Source organism: Hyla sarda, chromosome 3, assembly GCF_029499605.1.
Source record: "Hyla sarda isolate aHylSar1 chromosome 3, aHylSar1.hap1, whole genome shotgun sequence".
Lineage (NCBI taxonomy): Eukaryota > Metazoa > Chordata > Amphibia > Anura > Hylidae > Hyla > Hyla sarda.
The window spans coordinates 94,964,548-94,988,637 of record NC_079191.1 but is presented as its reverse complement, the minus strand read 5'-3'; the positions used below and the strand labels follow the sequence as shown (position 1 = coordinate 94,988,637).

The following is a 24,090-nucleotide window of genomic DNA, read 5'->3' as shown; positions in this document are numbered from 1 at the left end:
TCACATTAGTCAGCCACCAATTGTGCAAGTTCTCCCACTTAAAAAAGATGAGATCGGTCTGTAATTTTCATCAAAGGTATACCTCAACTATGAGAGGTAGAATGGGAGAAAGAATATATGAAATCACATTGTAAATTTTTTATTAATTAATTGGTAAATTCCTCGGTAAAATAAGTATTTGGTCACCTACAAAGAAGCAAGATTTCTGGCTCTCACAGACCTGTAACTTCTTCTTTAAGAGTCTCCTCTGTCCTCCACTCGTCACCTGTATTATTGGCACCTGTTTGAACTTGTTATCAGTATAAAAGACACCTGTCCACAACCTCAAACAGTCACACTCCAAACTCCACTATGGCCAAGACCAAAGAGTTGTTGAAGGACACCAGAAACAAAATTGTAGACCTGCACCAGGCTGGGAAGACTAAATCTGCAATAGGCAAGCAGCTTGGTGTGAAGAAATCAACCGTGGGAGCAAATATTAGAAAATGGAAGACATACAAGACCACTGATAATCTCCCTCGATTTGGGTCTCCACGCAAGATCTCACCCCGTGGTGTCAAAATGATCAGAGGAACAGTCAGCAAAAATCCCAGAATGACATGGGGGGGGGGGGCCTAGTGAATGACCTGAAGAGAGCTGGGACCAAAGTAACAAAGGCTACCATCAGTAACACACTACGCCACCAGGGACTCAAATCATGCAGTGCCAGACGTGTCCCCCTGCTTAACCCAGTACATGTCCGGGCCCATCTGAAGTTTTTTAGAGAGCATTTGGATTATCCAGAAGAGTATTGGGAGAATGTCATATGGTAGGATGAAACCAAAGTAGAACTTTTTGGTAAAAACTCAACTTGTCGTGTTTGGAGGAGAAAGAATGCTAAGCTGTATCCAAAAAAAACACCATACCTACTGTGAAGCATGGGGGAAACATCATGCTTTGGGGCTGTTTTTCAGCAAAGGGACCAGGATGACTGATCCGTGTAAAGAAAAGAATGAATGGGGCCCATATATTGTGAGATTTTGAGTGAAAACCTCCTTCCATCAGCAAGGGCATTGAAGATTAAACGTGGCTGGGTCATTCAGCATGACAATGATCTCAAACACCACCGCCCGGGCAACGAAGGAGTGGCTTCGTAAGAAGCATTTCAAGGTCCTGGAGTGGCCTATCCAGTCTCCAGATCTCAACCCCTTAGAAAACCTTTGAAGGGAGTTGAAAGTCTGTGTTTCCCAGCGACAAAACATCACTGCTCTAGAGGAGATCTGCTTGGGGAATGGGCCAAAATACCAGCAACAGTGTGTGAAAACCTTGTGAAGACTTACAGAAAATGTTTGACCTCATGTCATTGCCAACAAAGGGAATATAAGGGTGCATTCACACCACGTTTTGTACATACGGGTGCCGGATCCGGTGGGGGAGAGGCAAACCGGGCGCTCCCGTACCCCGGCCGGATCAGCCTGTAACTCCATTTACTTTAATGACTTACTTAATGACCCGACCGGAGTCAAACGGTGACTCTGGTCGGCTCAGTTTTGACTCGTATGCGGTTTCCTGACTGGACCTAAAACCGTAGTTTACTACGGTTTTAGGTCCAATCCAAAACCGCATACGGGTCAAAACTGAGGCGACCGGAGTTACCGTTTGACTCCGGTCGGGTCATTAAAGTAAATGGAGTTACGGGCTGATCCGGCCAGGGTACGGGAGCGCCCGGTTTGCCCCTCCCCCGCCGGATCTGGCACCCGTATGTACAAAATGTGGTGTTAATGCAGCCTAACAAAGTATTGAGATGAACTTTTGTTATTGACCAAATACTTATTTTCTACCATAATTTGCAAATAATTCATTAAAAATCAGACAATGTGAATTTATGGATTTCTTTTCTCATTCTGTCTCTCATAGTTGAGGTATACCTATGATGAAAAGATGAGAGAGGCCTGTAATTTTCAAGTGGGAGAAGTATCACAGTTGGTGGCTGACTAAATACTTTTTTGCCCCACTGTACAAAGATGCAGTCATATTAAAGCCACCTATGGTGATTTAAGTCTCATTTAATAGAAATGTGGGTGGTGTGGGTATTCTATTGAGCTAAAGTTAAAATGTGCCTACATTATGGGTTGTGGAAGCAGCCTTAGGGTGTGTTCACACTACGTAATTCCGCGGAATTCTGCTCGATGAACTTTAACACCAGTGTTAATGGGTCTTCCGTGAGACCCATTCAGAGTGAGCAATTTCAGCGGCAGAAAATTCCGCCTCTGAAATTGTTCCGCACAGAGAATAAGCATGTTCATTCTTTGTGCGGAATTCCGCGAGCACTGCATAGCCATCAATGGTGACGACGCAGTGCTGCGGGTCAGTTTTCCGTTTTCACTTTGCAGTGGTCATGAATTTATGATGTGCAAAAGTCGCTTGTAGGCAAAAAAATAAATAAAATCCCTTACAAAAAGTCACAAGTCTGCTCCAGGTCTGACCTTGAGTACAAAACTCTAATACCTGAGCACATTTAAAAAGTCGCAAAAAAGTCTTGGCAGCTGCCAGACTGAATCTCCGCTCACTGAATTCCGCGAGCGGAGATTCAGTGAGATTTGCCCAATGTGAACGCACCCTTAAAGGGATACTCTGGGGATTTTTTTTTAATTAACTGGTGCCTCAACTGGTGCCAGAAAAATAAGCAGATTTGTAAATTACTTCTGTTAAAAATATTAATCCTTCCAGTACTTATCAGCTGCTGTATACTCCAGAGGAAGTTGTATTGTTCTTTCCAGTCTGACCACAGTGCTCTCTGCTGAAAACTCTGTCCGTGTCAGGAACTGTCCAGAGCAGGAGCAAATCCCCATTACAAACCTCTCCTGCTCAGGACAGTTCCTGACATGGACAGAGGTGTCAGCAGAGAGCACTGTGGTCAGACAGAAAAGAACTACACAACCTCCTCTGTAGTCTACAACAGCTGATAAGTACTGGAAGGATTAAGATTTTTATATAGAAGTAATTTACAAATGTTTTACATTTCTGGCACCAGTTGATTTGGAAAAATAGTTTTCCATCGGAATACCCCTTTAAGATGGTTTCAGATTAGAGTAATATTGTGGCAAGCTTTGGCTGTCCAGCAGCCTAATAACCTGAAAGGAAAGCATCATAGATGTTTTTGTCAGTTCAGGTCATTAGCTGTGCAGTCAGGTTGGAGCTTGTGGCCATAACATGGACGCAAAATCACAAAATCATAAACTGGCCATGTAGGGGAACATTTATCATTGTTTGCTTTGGCAAGCAAGTTCTGAAGGCATTGATTTTTTGTTTTTGTTTTAGTTTTGCTTATGTGCTACATATTTATCATACTATCACAGGGGGTTGATAATTTTGGAGCACAAAAGCAAAACAAAAAAGTAGCACCTGAGACTTTTGTGAGACTTTTTTCGACTTTTTAAATATGCTCACGTATGGGAGTTTTGACTTGTTACTTTTTGTAAGAGGTTTGCGACTGCTTGTTTTGCCTACAAGTGACTTTCGCACATCATAAACTCGTGACCACTGCAAAGTGAAAACTAAAATTTGCTAAGGTAAGGAAACTTTTTGCTTACCCTCAATAGTCACACAAAAAAGTGTTTAGTGCACTTGTGACTTTTTGTGTGCCCGGAGTAAGCAACAAAAAAGGCTCTATATACCTTGATAAATGTCCCCCATAGTGTTTTATAAGTGACCTCTAGATTCGTCTCACACTGACATTTATGCATCTTTTGTGTGAAATAATTGTTTCCTTACTGTTGGTTTAGCTGCTTGGTTTATAATCATTCAAAGCTTGTTGTACTCGACGATAATGTGGTGGCCCAGCAGAGTACCTCCAGCTACAGAGTAGTCAGGTGGCTGAAGTTTTTTTGGATTGTAACTTGTGTATTTTAGTTGCTAGAGCCCAAAGTAACTGTATTTTCTGTGTTTATGTGCCGTTGTGCCATTTTATGTGTACACTGATGTCTACAGCATGCAGAGGATCAATGTTTTACACAGCTGAACAAGAATTTATTCCTGTCCAATTATTGCAGCAGCCTGTCCCAACTCCACCCCTCTCCTGGGAATAGAGGTGGACTTTGGTCTGGTCGGAGTTAATCTAAGCCTGGCTATTTCTAGGTGCACATGTCTTGTTCCTTAGCCCTGTTATTCCTGAGGAGACCAAAGTCAAGTGAGCCTAGGTACTGTGCTAATGTTAGACATGCCTCCTACTTAAAGAGTACCTCTCATTAGCTTGTTAAATTTTATAATCCTCCCAGTTCACTGCCTCCATCATGGTAAACCACCCCCTGCCATTATTTTTATTATTTGTTAGTTTTTTACTTTGATGTTGTGGTGGCCCAGTACAGGAGTTGCCCTCCTGTACCCTTTTCTGTCCTGTGTGGTGGACTCTATTCCAGTGCCCCTGGGTCCGCCTCCATTCTACATACCCTAAATGGTTAACAGTGCCTTTTGTTATTTATTAATTTGTCTTTCTGAATGTGCCTTTAAATGTTGTTACCAAGTCCTATGTAACCAGGGAAGGTGTCAGGGACCAGGTGACTTGTAGGTGACCTATAGGACCCATCCAAATTGCTCCCTTATAAACCCAGGGAGGAGCTAGCCTAGTAAGTCTAAGCTGAGGGTCAGTACAGTCAAGACCTGAGAGTGTCTGGTGTCCTGAGGGAGACCAAGGCCTAACCACGCAGCCATGCTTCCATCAACTGTGTACCCCTACAGGTGAAAGTCATAACCATGTAAGCAACCACAGGGGAGAAGTCTAGTCAGTCATAGTAAAGTCTAACAAGTCTGCTAAAGTCAGCATAGGTCTGCCTAATTTTCCAAGTCCACTACAAGTCCCAGTGAGCCTGCAAGTCTCCTTAAGCCACTGGTCATCTTCTTGGACCTAACTGAGCTGTAAAGACTTATTACATCTGTCTGCCTCAGTAAAGCTGCTGTTGTTTCATAACCTTAATAACCTTGATAATTTGCACCGCACCTAGCCCATGAACCAGCGGCCATACCTTGGGTGGTGTAGAGGATAACCACACCCTGGCGTTAATGCCATCTGCCTCTAGGGTAATAACATCTGCCCTACCATCATAACCCTCTACCACAATATTCCTCTGTATTTTCTGCTCAGTCTCAGTCATATTCACAGACTGGGAATTGGCGTAATGCAGCAGGCGTGACATCATCTGAAGCCAGAGGTATTGGAGGGAAAAAGCTGCGTTGGCGCTCCCAAGGAAATAACCCAAGTCGTCTGTATTGATACAAAATAATTTATTCTTACAGCATAAGAAATCAAAGAAAATAATTAATAAATATAAAGCAAGACGCGTTTCGGGAGTGACAGCTCCCTTTTTCAATTGCAGGTGGTTGCTGTATGGCAAGGTAACAGGTAATGCTTTATATTTATTTATTATTTTCTTTGATTTCTTATGCTGTAAGAAAAAATTATTTTGCATCAATACCCACAGCTTGGGTTACTTCCTTGGGAGCGCCAACGCAGCTTTTTTCCTCCAATACCTCTGCATTACTCTACGGACTCTCCTCTGGGCTCCATCCTCACGCTGCTGGCCTGCACACCAAACTACCATCACCGGCAAGGAACACGCTACCCCCACCTGGGTACCCACCTATACCAGATAAAGACCTACACCGCACCCGGCGCTAACTCCGCTTCTTTCCTCCATATTATTGATCATCTGAAGCCATACAGGGGAGATTTTCCTCCCTCACTCTACTACACACAGCCCAGAGCAGTTTAGTGTGAGATGAGCTATGATTGGCTAAGGCTGTACACACACCCCTCAGAACTCCAGACTGCATTTCCTGATATTGGACCTCTGTCAGGCCAGCAGGAGTCCAAAGTCTGTGCAAGAGATGGGGGGGGGGGGGGGGGGATGTGCTCAGAAGGGAAGGAGCGACAATGGGATTTTGGAGAGTGAATTTTGCTGAAATGGTTTTTGGGGGGCATATCTCATTTAGGAAGCCCCTATGGTGCCAGAACAACAAAAAAAAACACATGGCATACAATTTTGGAAACTACATCCCTCAAGGAACGTAACAAGGGGTACAGTGAGCCTTAAAACCCCACAGGTGTTTAACAACATTTCGTTAAAGTGGGATGTGTAAATGAAAAAAAAAATGTCACTAAAATGCTGTATTTTTCCCCAAATTTCAAATTTTTACAAGGGGTAATAGGAGAAAATGCCCCCCAAAATTTGCAACCCCATTTCTTCTGAATATGGAAATACCTCATGTGTGGACGTCAAGTGCTCTGCTGGTGCACTACAATGCTCAGAATAGAGCATTTGGCTTTTGGAAAGCAAATTTTGATGAAATGGTTTTGGGGGACATATCGCATTTAGGAAGCCACTATGGTGCCAGAACAGCAAAATAAAAAAAAAAACACATGGCATACTATTTTGGAAACTACACCCCTCAAGGAACGTAAAAAGGGGTACAGTGAGCCTTAACACCCCACAGGTGTTTGACGACTTTTCGTTAAAGTCGGATGTGTAAAAAAAATTTTTAAATGTCTAAAATCCTGGTTTTTCCCCAAATATTAAATTTCTACAAGGGGTAATAGGAGAAATGCCCCCCAAAATGTGTAACCCCATTTTTCCTGAGTATGGAAATACCCCATGTTTGGATGTCAAGTGCTCTGTTGCCGCACTACAATTCTCAGAAGAGAAGGAGTGGGCTTTTGGAGATAGAATTTGTTTGGAATGAAAGTCGGAGACCATGAGCATTTAGAAAGCTCCCCGTGGTGCCAGAAGAGTGGACCCCACACATGTGACCCCTTTTTGGAAACTACACCACTCACAGAATTTAATAAGAGGTGCAGTGAGCTTTTACACCCCACTGGCATTTGACAGATCTTTGGAACAGTGGGCTGTGCAAATGAAAAATTAAATTTTTCATTTTCACGGACCACTGTTCCAAAAATCTGTCAGGCACCTGTGGGGCATAAATGCTCACTTCACCCCTTATGAAATTCCGTGAGGGGTGTAGTTTCTAAAATGCGGTCGCATGTTGGGGGGGTCCATTTTTCTGGCACCATGGGGGCTTTGTAAACACACATGGCCTTCAATTCTGGACAGTGTAAGGGGGTGTATATGTAGTAGTGTTTTACCCTTTATTATGTGTAAGTGTAGTGTAGTGTTTATAGGGTACATTCACATGGGTGGAGGGGTTACGGTGGGTTTCCCGCTAGGAGTTTGCGCTGCAGCGGAAAATTTGCCGCAGCTCAAACTTGAAGCAAGAAACTCACTGTAAACCTGACTATGTGAATGTACCCTGTACATTCACATGGGGGGGGCAAACCTCCAGCTGCTGCAAAACTAAAAACTCCCAGCATGCACTGACAGACCGTGCATGCTGGGAGTTGTACTTTTGCAACAGCTGGAGGCACACTGGTTGGAAAACCTTCAGTTGGGTTCTGTTACCTAACTCAGTATTTTCCAACTAGTGTGCCTCCAGCTGTTGCAAAACTACAACTCCCAGCATGTACTGATCGCCGAAGGGCATGCTGAGAGATGTAGTTATACAACAGCTGGAGGTATGCAACTACAACTCCCAGCATGGCGATACAGCCGTTTGCTGTTCATGCATGCTGGGAGTTGTAGTTTTGCAAGATTTAGAGGGCCAAGGTTTAGAAACCACTGCATAGTGATCTCCAAACTGTGGCCCTCCCAGATTTTGCAAAACTACAAATTCCAGCATGCCCAGACAGAAAACTGCTGTGTGGGCATGCTGGAAGTTGTAGTTTTGCAAGATCTAGAGGGCCACAGTTTAGAGACCACTGCACAGTGATCTTCAAACTGTAGCCCTCCAGCTGTTGCACAACTACAAATCCCAGCATGCCCAAAGAGCAAACAGCTGTCTGGGCATGCTGGGAGTTGTAATTTTGCAACATCTGGAGGGCTACAGTTTATAGATCACTGTATAGTGGTCTCCAAACTGTAGCCCTCCAGATGTTGCTAGGCAACTCACCGCCTTCCATAGTCTGCAGCACGCCGCATCAGGGAACCAGCCGCACGTCATCGGCACCCACTGATCACCACTGACGATCATTGCCTCCGCCGCCGGTCCCTCTCCGTTCCCCTGTTCTGCCCGCACTACTGTGGGTGGGCAGAACGGGGGAATCGAACTTTAATCCCCCTGCCCCTGATCTGCTATTGGTCGGTCGCTTCTGACTGATTAATAGCAGGGATAGGAGGGCTGGCACCCCTGCCACCTAACTCCTATCCATTCAGGGGGACTGGGGGTGTCCAACATGGGGGGATCTCAGGACCCCCCTGGGTGATGTGCCGGGATGCCTGCTGAATGATTTCAGCAGGCATCCCGGTCCGGTCCCCGACTGGCTAGCGGCAAGGACCGAAATTCCCACGGGCGTACCCATACGCCCTCAGTCCTTAAAGACTTTAAAACGGAGGCGAATTTAAGGGGTTAAACAAAGTACATTGGAAAGATTTTTTTTATTTACCATAAGGAGTGCAATAGCTAAAAAATTTTTTAATGAGAGTTACCATTTAAAGGCCACATGTCACTAGTCCCTTCTGCACAAAAGTTGATCCTAAACCCTAATCCAACCCAGCTGAACAAGGGCCTTGCTGTATTTCACTCGATCATTTATTGGTCTCTGCTTGGAAGAGTGCCAGCCTGTCTGCCAAGTCAGGGGGACTTGTCTGAATATGGTTACATTCCTGGGCTTTGTGTATGGGAACAGCTTCATTTGAAAAGGTGTGTGGGGACACAGAGGAACTTTGCAGTGGCGTCGCTAGGGGGGGGCCAGAGGGGGCCATGGCCCCCCCTAGATCAGGCCGTGCCCCCCCTTGGGCCCCCCCAATTTAAAATAAATAGGGATGTCCCGATACATTGATGGCTCCGCCCCCAGCACAGGAGAGGACGGGCCGAGAGCTGACAGGTCACACAGCAGAGCGGCCGCTTCATGTGAGGTGAGTGATGTCCCCGTGTCCTCCCTCTCTCCCCCTGATCAGCAGTATAACCTGGGGCTGAGTAATGTGTATGGTATCAGTCCAGTGGGGTCACTTTCCCTCCTCCAGTGTCCACAGGTCACCAACAGACCACATTATCACAACAATTTTTGGGAAAAATCGCGGCAAAAATTGCGCGCTTTTACCGCGATTTTTCGTAAATCGCGGTAAAACAGCGCAATTTTTGCCGCGATTTTTCCATAAATTGTTCTGGTAATGTGACCTGTTGGTGACCTGTGGACACTGGAGGAGGGAAAGTGACCCCTCTGGAAGGACAACATGTGAACACATTAACCCCTCATTAACCCCTCAAGGGTACATTCACATGTACAGGATCTGCTGCATATTTTGTGCAGCTGATTTTGCAACCCATTAGCTTCAATAGGTAGCAAAATCAGCTGCAGAAAATATGCAGCAGATCCTGTACGTGTGAGCGTATCCTAAGGGCTCATTCAGGGGTGGATCCACAGTGTATTTTACGCTGCGGATCCGCTGACAATGGACCCTACAGTGCTGCCTCCATCTGTGCCTGCTCATAATGGCAATCCTCCACTACGAGCAGACACGCTTTGATGTGTATACTCGCACACATCATGGCCGCTCCTCCTGCTCTCTGAACTAGGCCGAGAACAGCCGCCATGTGTGCGAGTATACACATTGAAGCGTGTCTGCTCCTAGCGGAGGACTGCTGTTTTGAGCAGGCACAGATGGAGGCAGCACTGTAGGGTCCATTGTTGGGGGATCCGCAGCGTAAAATATGCTGGGGATCCGTCCGTGTAAATGAGCCCTAAGGACACAAGGCGTATGTGTACGCACAGCGCCTGCTCCCACTGTGTTGTATAAATCATTAGCTAGGACCCTCAGCTAATGTCAGACATCACCAATCAGGCTGATGTCCGACATTAACACTTTAGATGCCGCTATCAAAGTTGATGGTAGTGTCCAAAAGTTTTAACGACTTAAGGACCGAGCGTTTTTCTGTTTTTGTACTTTTGTTTTTTCCTCCTCACCTTTTAAAAACCATAACCCTTTCAATTTTGCACCTAAAAGTCCATATGATGGCTTATTTTTTGCGCCACCAATTCTACTTTATAATGACATCAGTCATTTACCCAAAAATCTATGGCAAAAACGGGAAAAAAATCATTGTGTGTATATATATATATATATATATATATATATATAAATATATATATGTGTGTGTATATATATATATATATATATATATATATATATATATATATATACACACATACACACGTTTTAAAATTGCCCCCCCACTTTTGTCACTGGCCCCCCATGTGCCCCCCCTAAAATTGAATGCTGGAGACGCCACTGGAACTTTGGGTTAACACCACTTATCTAGATGACACTAACATCAGGGAATACTACCCTCATAGCAGCCCTTATATCAGTTCCCTGTGTTCTCTACAATAACTGTACATGCAGTTCATTCCTGACTTATAAGTAAATTGGGGGAGATTTATCAAAACCTGTCCTGAGGAAAAGTTGCCCATAGCAACTAATCAGATCGCTTCTTTCATTTTGCAGAGGCCTTGTTAAAAATGAAAGAAACGATCTGATTGGTTGCTATGGGCAACTGGGCAACTTTTCTTCTAGACAGGTTTTGATAAATCTCCCCCATCATGTTTAAAGGGAAACTGACAGCCAGTTCACCCGCACTAAACCCAATACACAGGGTGAACTGGCTTAAAATGAAGTATAACTTACCTGGATCAACGGTCTAGTTGTGTAGATAGACCAACTATTAGCCATCATTACTAATATGTTAACTGGCTTTGCGCAATTGAGGAGGGACCGGAATATCTAGCATCCCTGTCTCCATGCCAGGTCCAACCTGCATTGTGCAAATGGAGGTAAACATGTCTAATACTGCATCCAGACTGCGGATCCTGGTAGTTTATACCTCAAAGTTTCACTGCAAATTCACAGATATACAGATGTATGCGGAGCCAATGGACAAAAATTCACAGAAGAGTAAGATTAGCTCACTAAAACTTAGCATTTAATAATAACAGCATAAAATAGTAGTCCTCATTAATCAACACCAAAAATACACAATTGTAATGCCAGGGCCATTAGCCAATGGCCCCAGTCAAATAGCGCGTTTCCTATAATCACAATGAGGGGCATTTACTAATCTTTTACTATGTAGTCTGGTTTTTACCCTGTTTTTTTCTACTTCATTTTTGACTATGTGCGACAAATTTACTAAATTGTTGCACGGCATTAATAAATTTGGCACACATAGGCAAAAGTGGGAAATTTACTTCATGTAGTAGAAAAAATAGTCTGTTCCTTTTTCCTGCTGTCTGAATAGGTTTGGCTGCTAGGTTTCCTTCTGGATCTTTTGTTTTTGAGTTTTTTTTTAGCTTTTTCACCACATCTAAATAATTCAATAACTACAGTGGTCCCTCAAGTTACAATATTAATTGGTTCCAGGAAAACCATTGTAAGTTGAAACCATTGTATGTTGAGACCAGAACTCTATGGAAACCTGGTAATTGGTTCTAAAGGCACCAAAATGTCATCCAAAATAGGAAAAAGTGACAAAGAAAAATAAGTAGATAACTGATATAGATAAAGCAAATCCCTACATATAAAAGTAAGAAAGATCTGCTGGGAGCTGTAAATTACTGTCTATGTCAGTGTTTCCCAAGCAGGGAGCCTCCAGCTGTTGCAAAACTATAACTCCCAGCATGCCTGGACAGCCAAAGGCTGTCCGGGCATGCTGGGAGTTGTAGTTTTGCAAAAGATGGGGCCACCCTGCTTGGGAAACACTGGTCTATGTAGAGGACAGGAGCTTCTTCAGGGTCCTGTACAGTACAGGCAATGTCCCAAACAAGTAATGGAGTCGCCCTCACCTGGTGTCCAAAAAGAGCAGCTAACCCTGATACAGGTAAAGTGTACAGAACATGTAATACCAGACACCAGTCAGTGCATACACTTCAGTAATACAGGGGTTTTACCAGTGAATGCCCATTTTGATTGGTTGGTTCTTCCAGCCATTGACACGTTTCACAGATCTGGACTGTCTGTAGCATTGTATGTTGAGTCTGGTTTCAACTTACGATGGTCCAGAAAAGACCATTGTATGTTGAGGCCATTGTAAGTTGAGGGATCACTGTAAATTGTAGTCATGGCTCAGAAGTGGTAAACGGTGTTTAGTGTGTGTGTGTGTGTGTGTGTGTTTATTAAATTTTTTTTAACACAGTTTTTTTCTCCCTAAATGTACTTACACTTTTTTTTTTTTTTTTTGGTTACTTCTTCTACAGATCTGTGTATCCTGTGGACTCCTTCGGATTCGGTGGACTACTTCGATGACCAGCGTTTTTCTTTGCTTGATGTTAATAAAATGGTTAACGAGGGCTTGTGGGGGAGTGTTTTTTGTAATAATTTTTTTTTTAAACCTGTTGTGTTTTTTTTTTATTTTACTTTACTAGACAGGCTTAGTAGTGGAAGCTGTCTTATAGACTGAGTCCATTACTAAGCCGAGCTTAGCGTTAGCCACAAAAACAGCTAGCGCTAACCCCCAATTATTACCCCGGTACCCAACACCACAGGGGTGCCGGGAAGAGCCGGTACCAACAGGCCCGGAGCGTCAAAAATGGCGCTCCTGGGCCTAGGCGGTAACAGGCTGGCGTTACTTAGGTTGGGGAGGGCCAGTAACAATGGTCCTCGCCCACCCTGGTAACGTCAGGCTGTTACTGTTTGGTTGGTATTTGGTTGAGAATAAAAATAGGGGGACCCTATGCGTTTTTTAAATATATTTAATTATATATTTAAAAAAAAAAAAAAAACGCATAGGGTCCCCCCTATTTTCATTCTCAGCCAAATACCAACCAAACAGTAACAGCCTGACGTTCCCAGGGTGGGCGAGGACCATTGTTACTGGCCCTCCCCAGCCTAAATAACGCCAGCCTGTTACCGCTTAGGCCCAGGAGCGCCATTTTTGACGCTCCAGGCCTGTTGGTACCGGCTCTTCCCGGCACCCCTGTGGCGTTGGGTACCGGGGTAATAATAGGGGGTTAGCGCTAGCTGTTTTTGTGGCTAGCGCTAAGCCCAGGTTAGTAATGGACTCTGTCTATAAGACAGCTTCCACTACTAAGCCTGTCTAGTAAAGTAAGAAAAAAATACAACAGGTTTTAAAAAAATTTTATTACAAAAAACACTCCCCCACAAGCCCTCGTTAACCATTTTATTAAAATCAAACAAAGAAAAACGCTGGTCATCGAAGTAGTCCACCGAATCCGAAGGAGTCCACAGGATACACGGATCTGAAATGAGAAGAAAACAAAAAAAATGGGTTAGTACATTTATTATCACCTGCTCACACATCTCCCGCCCCGCACGACTACAACTGCCAGCATGCCCTTACAGTAAGGACATGCTGGGAGTTGTAGTTGTGTGGTGCAGGAGATGTGTGGGCAAGTGACAAGCTGCCCCCAGCTGCAGGACTACAACTCCCAGCATGCCCTTACAGTAAGGTGGGGCGGAGGCCGGGCACAGTGTTTCCCAACCTGGGACTTGTAGTTTTGCAACATCTGGAGGCACCCTGGTTGGGAAACACTGTTTTAGGCCAGTGTTTCCCAACCAGGGTGCCTCCAGATGTTGCAAAACTACAAGCCCCAGCATGCCTGGACAGTCAAAGGCTGTCTAGGCATGCTGGGAGTTGTAGTTTTGCAACATCTGGAGGCAACCTGGCTGGGAAACACTGGCCTAAAACAGTGTTTCCCAACCAAGGTGCCTCCAGATGTTGCAAAACTACAAGTCCCAGCATGCCTGGACAGTCAAAGGCTGTCTAGGCATGCTGGGAGTTGTAGTTTTGCAACATCTGGAGGCAACCTGGCTGGGAAACACTGGCCTAAAACAGTGTTTCCCAACCAGGGTGCCTCCAGATGTTGCAAGACTACAACTCCCAGCATGCCTAGACAGCCTTTGGATGTAAATCACTGTAGTGACTGTAGTGTCCCGGTAGCGCAGTGAGGGTAGCGGGGAGAAAGTATGTCGGAGCCCGGGCGGCAGTAGCTTTTCCTGCTCCATGTTGGAGCTGGAGTAAATTTAGTCAATTTTTATGGCCGTTGCGACAGTTTATTGCGCAACTGCGACTGTCTCAGTTAATAAATTCCTGACCACTGCAAGTAAAAACTGAAAACTTGCGTAAATTAAGCGGGAATTTTTTTTTTACTTTCTAGCTCTTGCTAGGGAAAGTCGCACAATTTATAGGGTAGGCGCAATTGCGACAATTTTGCGCCAAAAATAGTCAGAAAAAAATGACTAAACCCCTTAGTAAATGCCCCTCAATAAGTGTCACCAGATAAGACACAAATAATGCAGTAATCAATCCCTTAGGGATTGATTACTGCATTATTTGTGTCTTATCTGGTGACACTTATTGGGGGAGATTTATCAAAACCTGTGCAAAGGAAAAGTTGCCCAGTTGCCCATAGCAACCAATCAGATCTTTCATTTTGCAGAGGCCTTGTTAAAAATGAAAGAAGCGAGCTGATTGGTTGCCATGGGCAACTGGGCAACTTTTCCTCTGGACTGGTTTTAATAAATCTCCCCCATTGTGATTATAGGAAACGCGCTAATTGACTGGGGCCATTGGCTAATGGCCCTGGCATTACACCCATTGTGCATTTTTGGTGTTGATTAATATTTTCTTGAGGACTACTATTATATGCTGCTATTATTAAATGCTAAGTTTTAGTGAGCTAATCTTACTGTTCTGTGAATTTTAGTTTTTACCTCACTTTAGTCCGGTTCACCATGTGTTTTGGGTTAAGTGAACTGGCTATAAGTTTTGCTTTAATTATCCATTTGCACAAAATACATAGATTTCTTCTGGTTACCAGAGACCAATGAATTTTAGAGATTCTCAGAGCACTTACCGTTTTTTCTGGAGACTTGAAAATTTCTCTTGCTTCCTCTCTTGAACACATCTCCTCATAACATTCTCGTTCTAGATTTCCAGGAAGGATTTCCTCCAGAAAATGATTTGCTCTTTTTCGTAGGACATGATGAGCTTTCTCTCTCTTAATAAAAACTAAAGAAATCATATCAAGAATACATCTTGTGATGCTGGGAGCATGTATCGCCTCATGTTGAAAAATTTTTTTTTAAGAAAAGACTCTTTTCAAGAAAATGGTATTTAAAGGGGTATTCAGGCAAAAACTTTTTTATATATATCAACTGGCTCCAGAAAGTTAAACAGATTTGTAAATTACTTCTATTAAAAAATCTTAATCCTTTCAGTACTTATGAGCTTCTGAAGTTAAGGTTGTTCTTTTCTGTCTAAATCCTCTCTGATTATACCTGTCTCGGGAACCGCCCAGTTTAGAAGAGGTTTGCTATGGGGATTTTCTTCTAAACTGGGCGGTTCCCGAGACAGGTGTCATCAGAGAGGACTAAGACAGAAAAGAACAACCTTAACTTCAGAAGCTCATAAGTACTGAAAGGATTAAGATTTTTTAATAGAAGTAATTTACAAATCTGTTTAACTTTCTGGAGCCAGTTGATATATATAAATTTTTTTTTGACTGGATAACCCCTTTAACCAATGAGTTAAGAAGGGTGGAATAAAACATCAGGAGTGAGCATGTTATCATGTTAAAGGCAAACTAAATGTGAAACAAACACAAAAGTAAAAGTAGAAAGAAACCACTATGGTTTACTAGTAGTGTTTCTCGCGAATATTCGCAATGTGAATATATTCACAGTACACATCACAGTGATCACCCCTCTCTGCTTCCAGCTTGTGTGGTGTAAAGAAGGCTCTAATACTACTGTGGGAGACTGGCGTGCAAATTTTCGCTTATGCGAAAATTTGCATATGCTAATTTCCGCATATGCGAATTTTTGCTTATGCTAATTTTTGTATATGCTAATTTCCGCATATACGAAAATAAAATGTGAATATTGCGAATTTAGCGAATATATGACAAATATTCGTCCATATATTCGCAAAATATCGCTAATTCGAATATGGCCTATGCCGCTCAACACTATTTACTAGAGAACAATACGACTAAGGTCGCTGAAACGCGTCACTTCATGATCCCTGTTGCTATTTGCTGTGTGATTTTATAATAAACCATCCTTGCATCGTACTTACAGTGCTGGACAATCCTTTTCTACTAGAGAACAATCTGCCACACAAACTTGAGTAACTAGGGGTCACCTACGTGCAGTTAGTGCAGCTCAGCTACAAACTATACGTGGAGCCTGATTTGTCAAACAAGTCCCTTCTAGTAGAGGATGTTCCCAATGAAGGGTACTAGAGAAGAATCCAGTAACATGGTCTTAAAGGGGTACTCTGGAAAAAAAAATTTTTTAAATCAACTGGTGCCAGAAATTTACATAGATTTATAAATTATGGTTCTTTTCTGTCTGACCACAATGCTCTCTGCTGACACCTCTGTCCATGTCAGGAACTGTCCAGAGCAGGAGATGTTTGCTATTGGGATTTGCTTCTATTCTAGACAGTTCCTGACATGGACAGAGGTGTCAGCGGAGAGCACTGTGGTCAGACTGGAAAGACCTACACAACTTCCACTGTAGTATATAGCAGCTGATAAGTACTGGAATAATTAAGATTTTTAAATAGATGTAATTTACAAGTCTGTTTAACTTTCTGGCATCAGTTGATTTGAAAACATTTGTTTTCACCGAAGTACCCCTTTAATTATGCACAAAACTTTTCAGAATAGACTTAAAGGGGTAGGACACCTGCCTATCATTTGTTTTCCTGACCCAGTATTTCCCAACCAGGGTGCCTCCAGCTGTTGCAAATCTACAATTCCTAGCATGGCTGTGTCCTAGCATACCCGGACAGCCTTTGGCCTGTGCACAGACAATAGATCACACGAACAAGGGGGTACAATATGAGTTTAGTTTAGGGGGGGAAGATCAGAAGCAATGTAAGATACTATTATTTTACTGAACCTACTTCCAGCAGATTGAGTGGTTGGTCAGTCAGCAATAATGTAAACCTGGCTGGGATAAAAATATCTATCTATTCAAAGAAAGAAAGAAAAAGTGCATATTATAAGGGAAGATTATGTGGACCAAGAGGTCTTTTTGTTTCTAGTTATATTGTTATGTTTCCAGACCATAAAGGCATCAATATATATGATCAAAATGATCTACAACCCTTGGAAAAAGTTATACATTCATCGCACTTTAAACATTTTTTTTTTTTTATAGCAAATCTTGAATGCCAACTTGAATTTTTCATTTTTTCCATTATAACAGCTGATAACGGGACTAGGATGGAGGTTGTGACAGCAGGCATCAACGCAACCCGGCAGGTACTATTTAATTTGAATGGGGCCCATCGGGTTCCGTTAGATGCCCATTATTTATCATGATTTCAGAGGAGAAAAAGACCTGACACTTTTTTCTCCTATAATGTCCCTTCATTATCAGCGAACGGAGCTCCGAACGCTGATGTGAACCCATCCTTATATAAAAATCATGGACATCCAATATTTTTTTTTATGGACAAGTTGGAAAACCAAAATGATTCTTAAAGATTAAAAGGAATACATGTCTATAGCTCAATTTAGTGATCTAAATTTATTATGCACACTTACTTTGTGCTGTAAATCAATAACAATTACTATCACAATACCAAAGTAAAAAGTCTCTTATTTTGACTGTCCAGAATGGTTGGCTATCCTGTAACACAGTGTTTTCCCAAACAGTGTGTCTCCAGCTGTTACAAAACTACAACTCCCAGCATGCCTGGACAGCATGCCCGAATCAGTGATTGACTACTTTCCCTGTATGAGTTTACATACAAACTTAGCTGTCAGTCATTGATTGGGACCGCCCACTGGACTCCTAAATCCAAAAGGAGCAGAGATTTTAATCAATACATGAACCTCCTCCCACAAAACTATCTGTTCAGCTCCCTTTGCTCTATTACATGCTGCCTGAAGATTGGACAGAATTTTCAGTATGAAAGGTTCCCTTTAACTAAACTTTCATATTCATATAGTAGCTGAGGCAAATTACTGCCAGGAACCTCTGATGGTTGCTTCCCATCAGAACGAAGGCAGCGAAACATACACAGTCTGGTTCTCTTCAACATCTACCTTTTGGGGAACAATTGGAGGCCGCCCTACACATTAGATCAATGCTGGATTCCAAGAGCTTTCATTTAATGTGTATGGGCGGCTAAATTCACAAAAATAGTGAATGACATATGTCAGTAGGGATAGGGAGAGGGCACATTACGGAAACGAAAGTCTGGTTTCTTTTATTACATGCAAGCCTGTAGTATATAAATCCGAAAACTTGTTGTGCTCTTAAAGGGGTACTCTGCCCCTAGACATCTTATCCCCTGGCCAAAGGATAGGGCATAAGACGTCTGGGCTGTGGTACCCCAGACATCCGGTGCACGGAGTGAACTTTGCTCCATGCTGGATGACTGGTGATGCGGGGCAGGGGCTCGTGACAGCCTATGCATTGAGGGGGTGTGGCCGTGACGTCAAAAGCCTCCGGTGCTGCACCGGACACTCTAAACGAACGCCAGGTGCAGCAGGGATATCGCGAGGGTCCCCAGTGGCGGGACCCCCGGGATCAGACATCTTGTCCCCTATCCTTTGCATAGGTGATAAGATGTCTAGAGGCAGAGTACCCCCTTAAAAAGGTCTAAATACACATAGTGACAATTATTTATTTATCTAATAATTCGTTGTACCTGATTGATAGGATGAGGTAGACAGCAGAAACAGTGTAACGTACAGGAAAGGTCTCATCGTGTTAATGTGCCTGGACTGTAGAAAATAATATACCACATCATTATTTTTTTACAACAAATGTTATGTCTTACAGAATTTTGAATGTTTCAGTCTACAAAAAAAAACACACAATACTTGATGTAATTGATATATTGTATAAGGACCAGTGGTGTAGCTAGAAGAGATAAAGAGGTTGCAGTTAAACCATGGTATGTGACATTAAAGAGCAGTCATGTTATTAACCCATAGATGACCCATGCATACATACATGCACGGCATGGCTGCTGGTACCTAATGGACCTATGCCATTCATGTACATTATGCTGTGTAGGAGTTCTATGAAGCCAGTGCAGTAGTTGCACTAGTTTTATAGAACACGAGTCACAGCTGCCATCAGCTACTATGTGCACTTAAAGTAAATGGCAGCCATCAATGACCACATCAATATCTGCTATCAATCCCTTAAGTGCCCTGATCAATAGCGACGACAAGTAAGAGTCTCAAGAACAGGTCCAGGTAACTGATCAGCAAACCCCCACAACATGTACAGTGGGGATCAAAAGTTTGGGCACCCCAGGTAAAAAATTGTATTAATGTGCATAAAGAAGTCAAGGAAAGATGGAAAAATCACCAAAAGGCATCAAATTACAGATTAGACATTCTTATAACATGTCAACAAAAGTTAGATTTTATTTCCATCATTTACACTTTCAAAATAACAGAAAACGAAAAAAATTGGCGTCTGCAAAAGTTTGGGCACTCTGCAGAATTTATAGCATGCACTGCCCCCTGTGCATAGCTGAGACCTGCCAGTGTCATAGATTGTTTTCAATCATCATCTGGGAAGACCAGGTGATGACAATCTCAAAGGTTTTAAATGCCCAGACTCATCTGACCTTGCCCCAACAATCAGCACCATGGGTTCTTCTAAGCAGTTGTCTAGAAATCTGAAACTGAAAATAGTTGACGCTCACAAAGCTTTTGGAGAAGAAGGGGAACAGAATTTAATGAAAAGAACCCCTGTCCAACTGTTAAGCATGGGGGTGGATCAATCATGCTTTGGGGTTGTATTGCAGCCAGTGGCACAGGGAACATCTCACGAGTAGAAGGAAAAATTGATTCAATAAAATGTCATCAAATTTTGGATGTTAACTTAATGCCATCTGTGAAAAAGCTGAAGTTAAAGAGAGGATGGATTCTACAAATGGATAATGATCCTAAACACACCTCGAAATCCACGGGGGGATTACATCAAGAGGCGTAAACTGAAGGTTTTGCCATGGCCTGCACAATCTCCTGACCTCAACATAATTGAAAATCTATGGATAGACCTTAAAAGAGAGGTGCGTGACAGACAGCCCAGAAATCTCAAAGAACTGGAAGACTTTTGTAAGGAAGAATGGGCAAAGATGCCTGAAACAAGAATTGAAAGACTCTTGGCTAGCTACAAAAAGTGTTTACAAGCTTTGATACTTGCCAAAGGGGGCCATACAATATATTAACTCTGCAGGGTGCCCAAACTTTTGCAGACACCATTTTTTTGTTTTCTGTTATTTTGAAAGTGTAAATGAGGGAAATAAAATTTTAACTTTTGTTGACATATTATAAGAATGTCTAATCTTTAATTTGATGCCTTTTGGAGATTTTTCCATCTTTCCTTGGCTTCTTTATGCACATTAATACAAATTTTGACCTGGGGTGCCCAAACTTTTGATCCCCACTGTATGTGGGGGAGGGGGTCAAATCGATTACTGTGCCAGCAGCGGAAGAGCGTCGATAACAGAGTAATGCTATGCAATAGACATAGAATAATTCAGTATTAGCAATCTAATGATTCCTATTAAAAGTCCCCTAAAAAGTGAAAAAAAGTTTATAAAAAGCGCATTCTCAAAAAATAATAATCACTTATTTATCAAATAAAAAAAATAAAAAAAAATATTTGGTATCGCTAAGTGCAGAATTATTAAACTATGACTATTATTAATCCGGTATGGTGAGTGGCGTAAACGCAAAACAATACTGAAGTCCAAACTTATTTTTTGTCACATCACGGTGCTCCCCCAAAAGTTGCAGAGCAGCAGGGTTTTTGATCCAATTTCCTCCCACAAATATGTTTTTGCTGTACAATCATGGTAAAATGAAAGGTGTCATTAATTGGTCGTGCAAAAAACAAGCCGTCATATGGGACTGTGGATGAAAAAATTAAAGAGTTATGTCTCTTAAAAGGTGAGAAGGGGAAAAAATGAAAAAAGCTTATGTATAACTATGTGTTAAATTCAGCAGCAGCATAACTAGGGTCATGGTCATTTTATAATATACTATATATTATTCTATACATGACCACACACCAATAACAGCACAGTTACATGCAATGATCTAAATAAAAAACCTAACCTAACATAACCTTACTGAAAACGTAAGTAAGTGTGCACTGAAAACTGACCACACCGACTTGAGAACTAATTAGTGCATACAACACCGAAAAAGAATGATGAAAATGAACCAACTTTATAAGAAAAATAGCAAATACATAAAATCCACAAAAGAAAAGAAAAAAAGGCACCAGAATACAACAGACAGGTAGGTAAAAAACGCTGGAAGTACTGAATAAATAAGATATGGATCAATGGAAGATGGACTGTAGTTTAAGGAATGTTACCAAAAAAGGGGCATACACAATAATACAACACAAGTCCTATGTGCAAAATGTCAACATGACTGGAGTCAAGTGGTGTTCAGGGTGCCAGACCTTACCTACCAAACCCCAACGATCGTTTCGCTATAGGTGTGCTTTATTGATGTGTGATGTGCGCAGGTGCGAGCCGAAATTTAAAGCTACTCACATTGATATTGTAAGATACTTACGTGCGCATGCGCATTATCGACGATAACAAATGCCTGACGCATGCGCAATATATATGGGTTATGTGATATGTGTTGTGGTGATTGCACATGCGCCGGTAATGAAAGGAGTAATGATATGAATACGCGCAGGGGCAATACTGAGGTGGTACGGCATTTGCATGACTAAGTATCGATATGCTCAGGCGCACGTGTCATACATCTCGCGAGATGTAGATATCGTAGGAGATCTTATTGTTTAACCAGTAGCAGTGTACCTACAACATCACGTGAGCGGGATTTGGTTCCCGCATCTCGAGGGATTGCAACATGAGGTACCGGAAACCACATACTGGGCGGATGTAGATGCCGCGACTGCTATGGAGGTGTGGGGGGAATCTTACCTGCCAGGTATTTAATGTAAATAAGGTGTGTGTGTGTGTGTGTGTATATATATATATATATATCTCATGTGGAGACTAATATGACACAACAGCCCTGAGGAAGTCGCTTAGTGACGGAACGCGTGGGGTTCTTGCGTGGCCCGATTCACTGCTATACCTTGCATCGTTTCCACCAGTCATGTCCATCATCTTTTTTCTCCTTGCCTAAGTATCTTTTTCATCTTTGTATTGGTACATTGTGGCATTATTTAGTATACTATTACAGCATGTTATGGGCATAGAGATATATTTATAGCATTGTTCACACCACTGATTAGAAGGTATTAGAGCTTGCTATCTGAACGGGGTCACTTTCCTGGGGGGAGGGGGTTCATGGCCCTTCTCCAGGGTTGTGTCATGCTCCTAGTGAGCAGTTTTTATAGTGATTTTATATGTCTTCTGTATATTATAGATGTGTTTGTGTATTTTTGTATACAATTTGTGCAATAAATCATTTCTGTTGAATTCGTGAAGTATTGTGGTGTGCACTTTTCTCAGTGTTCGCCTATTTTCAAGTGTAACTATACAGATACCAAACACTGAGAAATGCTGATGTAGTGTAACAAGTCCATGTTTTGGCTGCATGCTGCCAGTACACATAGAAATGCCAAAAAGGTTGTACAGTGGTATGTCCATGGTGTGGCCATAGGCTTTAATAGATTAAAGGGGTACTCTTTGAAGTGTTTAATGTAAGGTTTTCAAATCAACTGGTGCCAGAAAGATATACACTTTTCTATTGCTCAAACGTATGCAAGCTTAAAACAGACCATATATATGCTCAAATAAAGCTTATAGATATTAATCCCTCTCCTTTATGGTTTGTTAGTTACTGTCATATGACAATTTACTTTTCTTAAGTCTTTTTCATATTTGCTGTATGTAATCATCGGTGCTTTGTCACCTCCTTTTTCTTCTACTTGATTTTGATATGAAAAATGTTTGGCTATCACATATTGTGGTGACCTTAAAAAAAATTGTTTTACAATAAATAAATAAACGAACAAACAAACGTGTGTTCATGTCGTAGGCACAATATTTTGATGATATTCTGATATAGACCTGCAACATACAGCCATAACATGAATGTCTCCTTATTAATATTTAGGCAAGCTAACATAACATGCATGGATTCACCTCCCCTCATAAGGTAAACCAAAAGCCCTAAATTAAAATGTGTTCTTATTGTGTATTCAAGATGGTAGTACATAATAATAAAAAATAATAAAAAGTAAAAAAAAAAACAATGCTATTAATATTTCAATCAAGAATTATTTTAACATCACTTCCTATATAGAGTAAATTGAGACGATTGTGTAATGTTGTCATGTTTTATATTGCACAACACAAAAAGTACATTGTGAAATATTTACCACTAGATTCATTGATGTGGTGACATAAAATGCCCTATATGTTATTTATCTTTTTTAATCTCTAAATCCACACTGTCTATTCCATGGGCTCAATGTAATTCAACAAACCAATGGACTCAATCTGATTTCATAGATGGCCTTCACTGTATTAGCCCAGCTTAGAGGAACGGCCTACAAGATAAAGATCTCACATTGCCTTCAATATGATATTAACCAATCAGCAAAGTGTAATTCTGTTTTGTAAGTCCTTTCCATTACATTTATGCTGATCTGTATCTCTGTATATTCCTTAAGGTGGCACATACCTTGGTGGGAGTGTAAGAACACTACGGATGGTCTTGAGGTAGGCTCTGTAATGTGTTGATGTATCTGTATAGTGGGTATACCTGTGAGGTCGGCAGATCACATGAAGTTAATCATCACCCCAAACAAATATTGGCAGGGAGCACATCAAACAAACAGCATCATATTTTCAGCAACTTGTCAGTGAGGGGGAGGAAGTGAAGACAAAAATGTGATGAAAGAGAGGACAGGTCAACAACAGAAACTTCCATGGTAATAGTACACAAGTGGTAATAGTACACAATCCAAATTTATCTCATCACAACTATAAAATGTAGTGATATTTGTCTATCAAAGCTTTCATTCATCTTGGCTTGGTATTTACTGGACTTATTGTATCTTA

The 24,090-nt window shown here is 41.9% G+C and overlaps 1 protein-coding gene across 5 annotated transcripts in view; it reads right to left on the bottom strand.

Annotated features, from left to right (window-relative positions):
- Positions 1-23,809, bottom strand: part of LOC130360602 (coagulation factor VII-like) — a 66,427-nt gene extending 42,618 nt beyond the window's left edge. Inside the window, exons 1-3 of one of the 5 annotated variants that reach the window (XM_056563145.1) lie at positions 23,711-23,809; positions 18,712-18,787; positions 14,897-15,051 (exon numbers count right to left, since the gene is read on the bottom strand). In XM_056563145.1, coding sequence (XP_056419120.1) covers positions 14,897-15,051; positions 18,712-18,769 — 213 coding nt within the window. In that variant the 5' untranslated portion in view covers positions 18,770-18,787; positions 23,711-23,809. Of the gene's footprint in view, positions 1-3,753; positions 3,923-8,513; positions 8,619-10,358; positions 10,459-10,712; positions 10,910-14,896; positions 15,052-18,711; positions 18,788-23,710 lie in introns of those variants that run through there. The other 4 variants (XM_056563146.1, XM_056563148.1, XM_056563149.1 and 1 more) reach the window with 4 other exon arrangements.
- Positions 23,810-24,090: the final 281 nt, after the last annotated feature.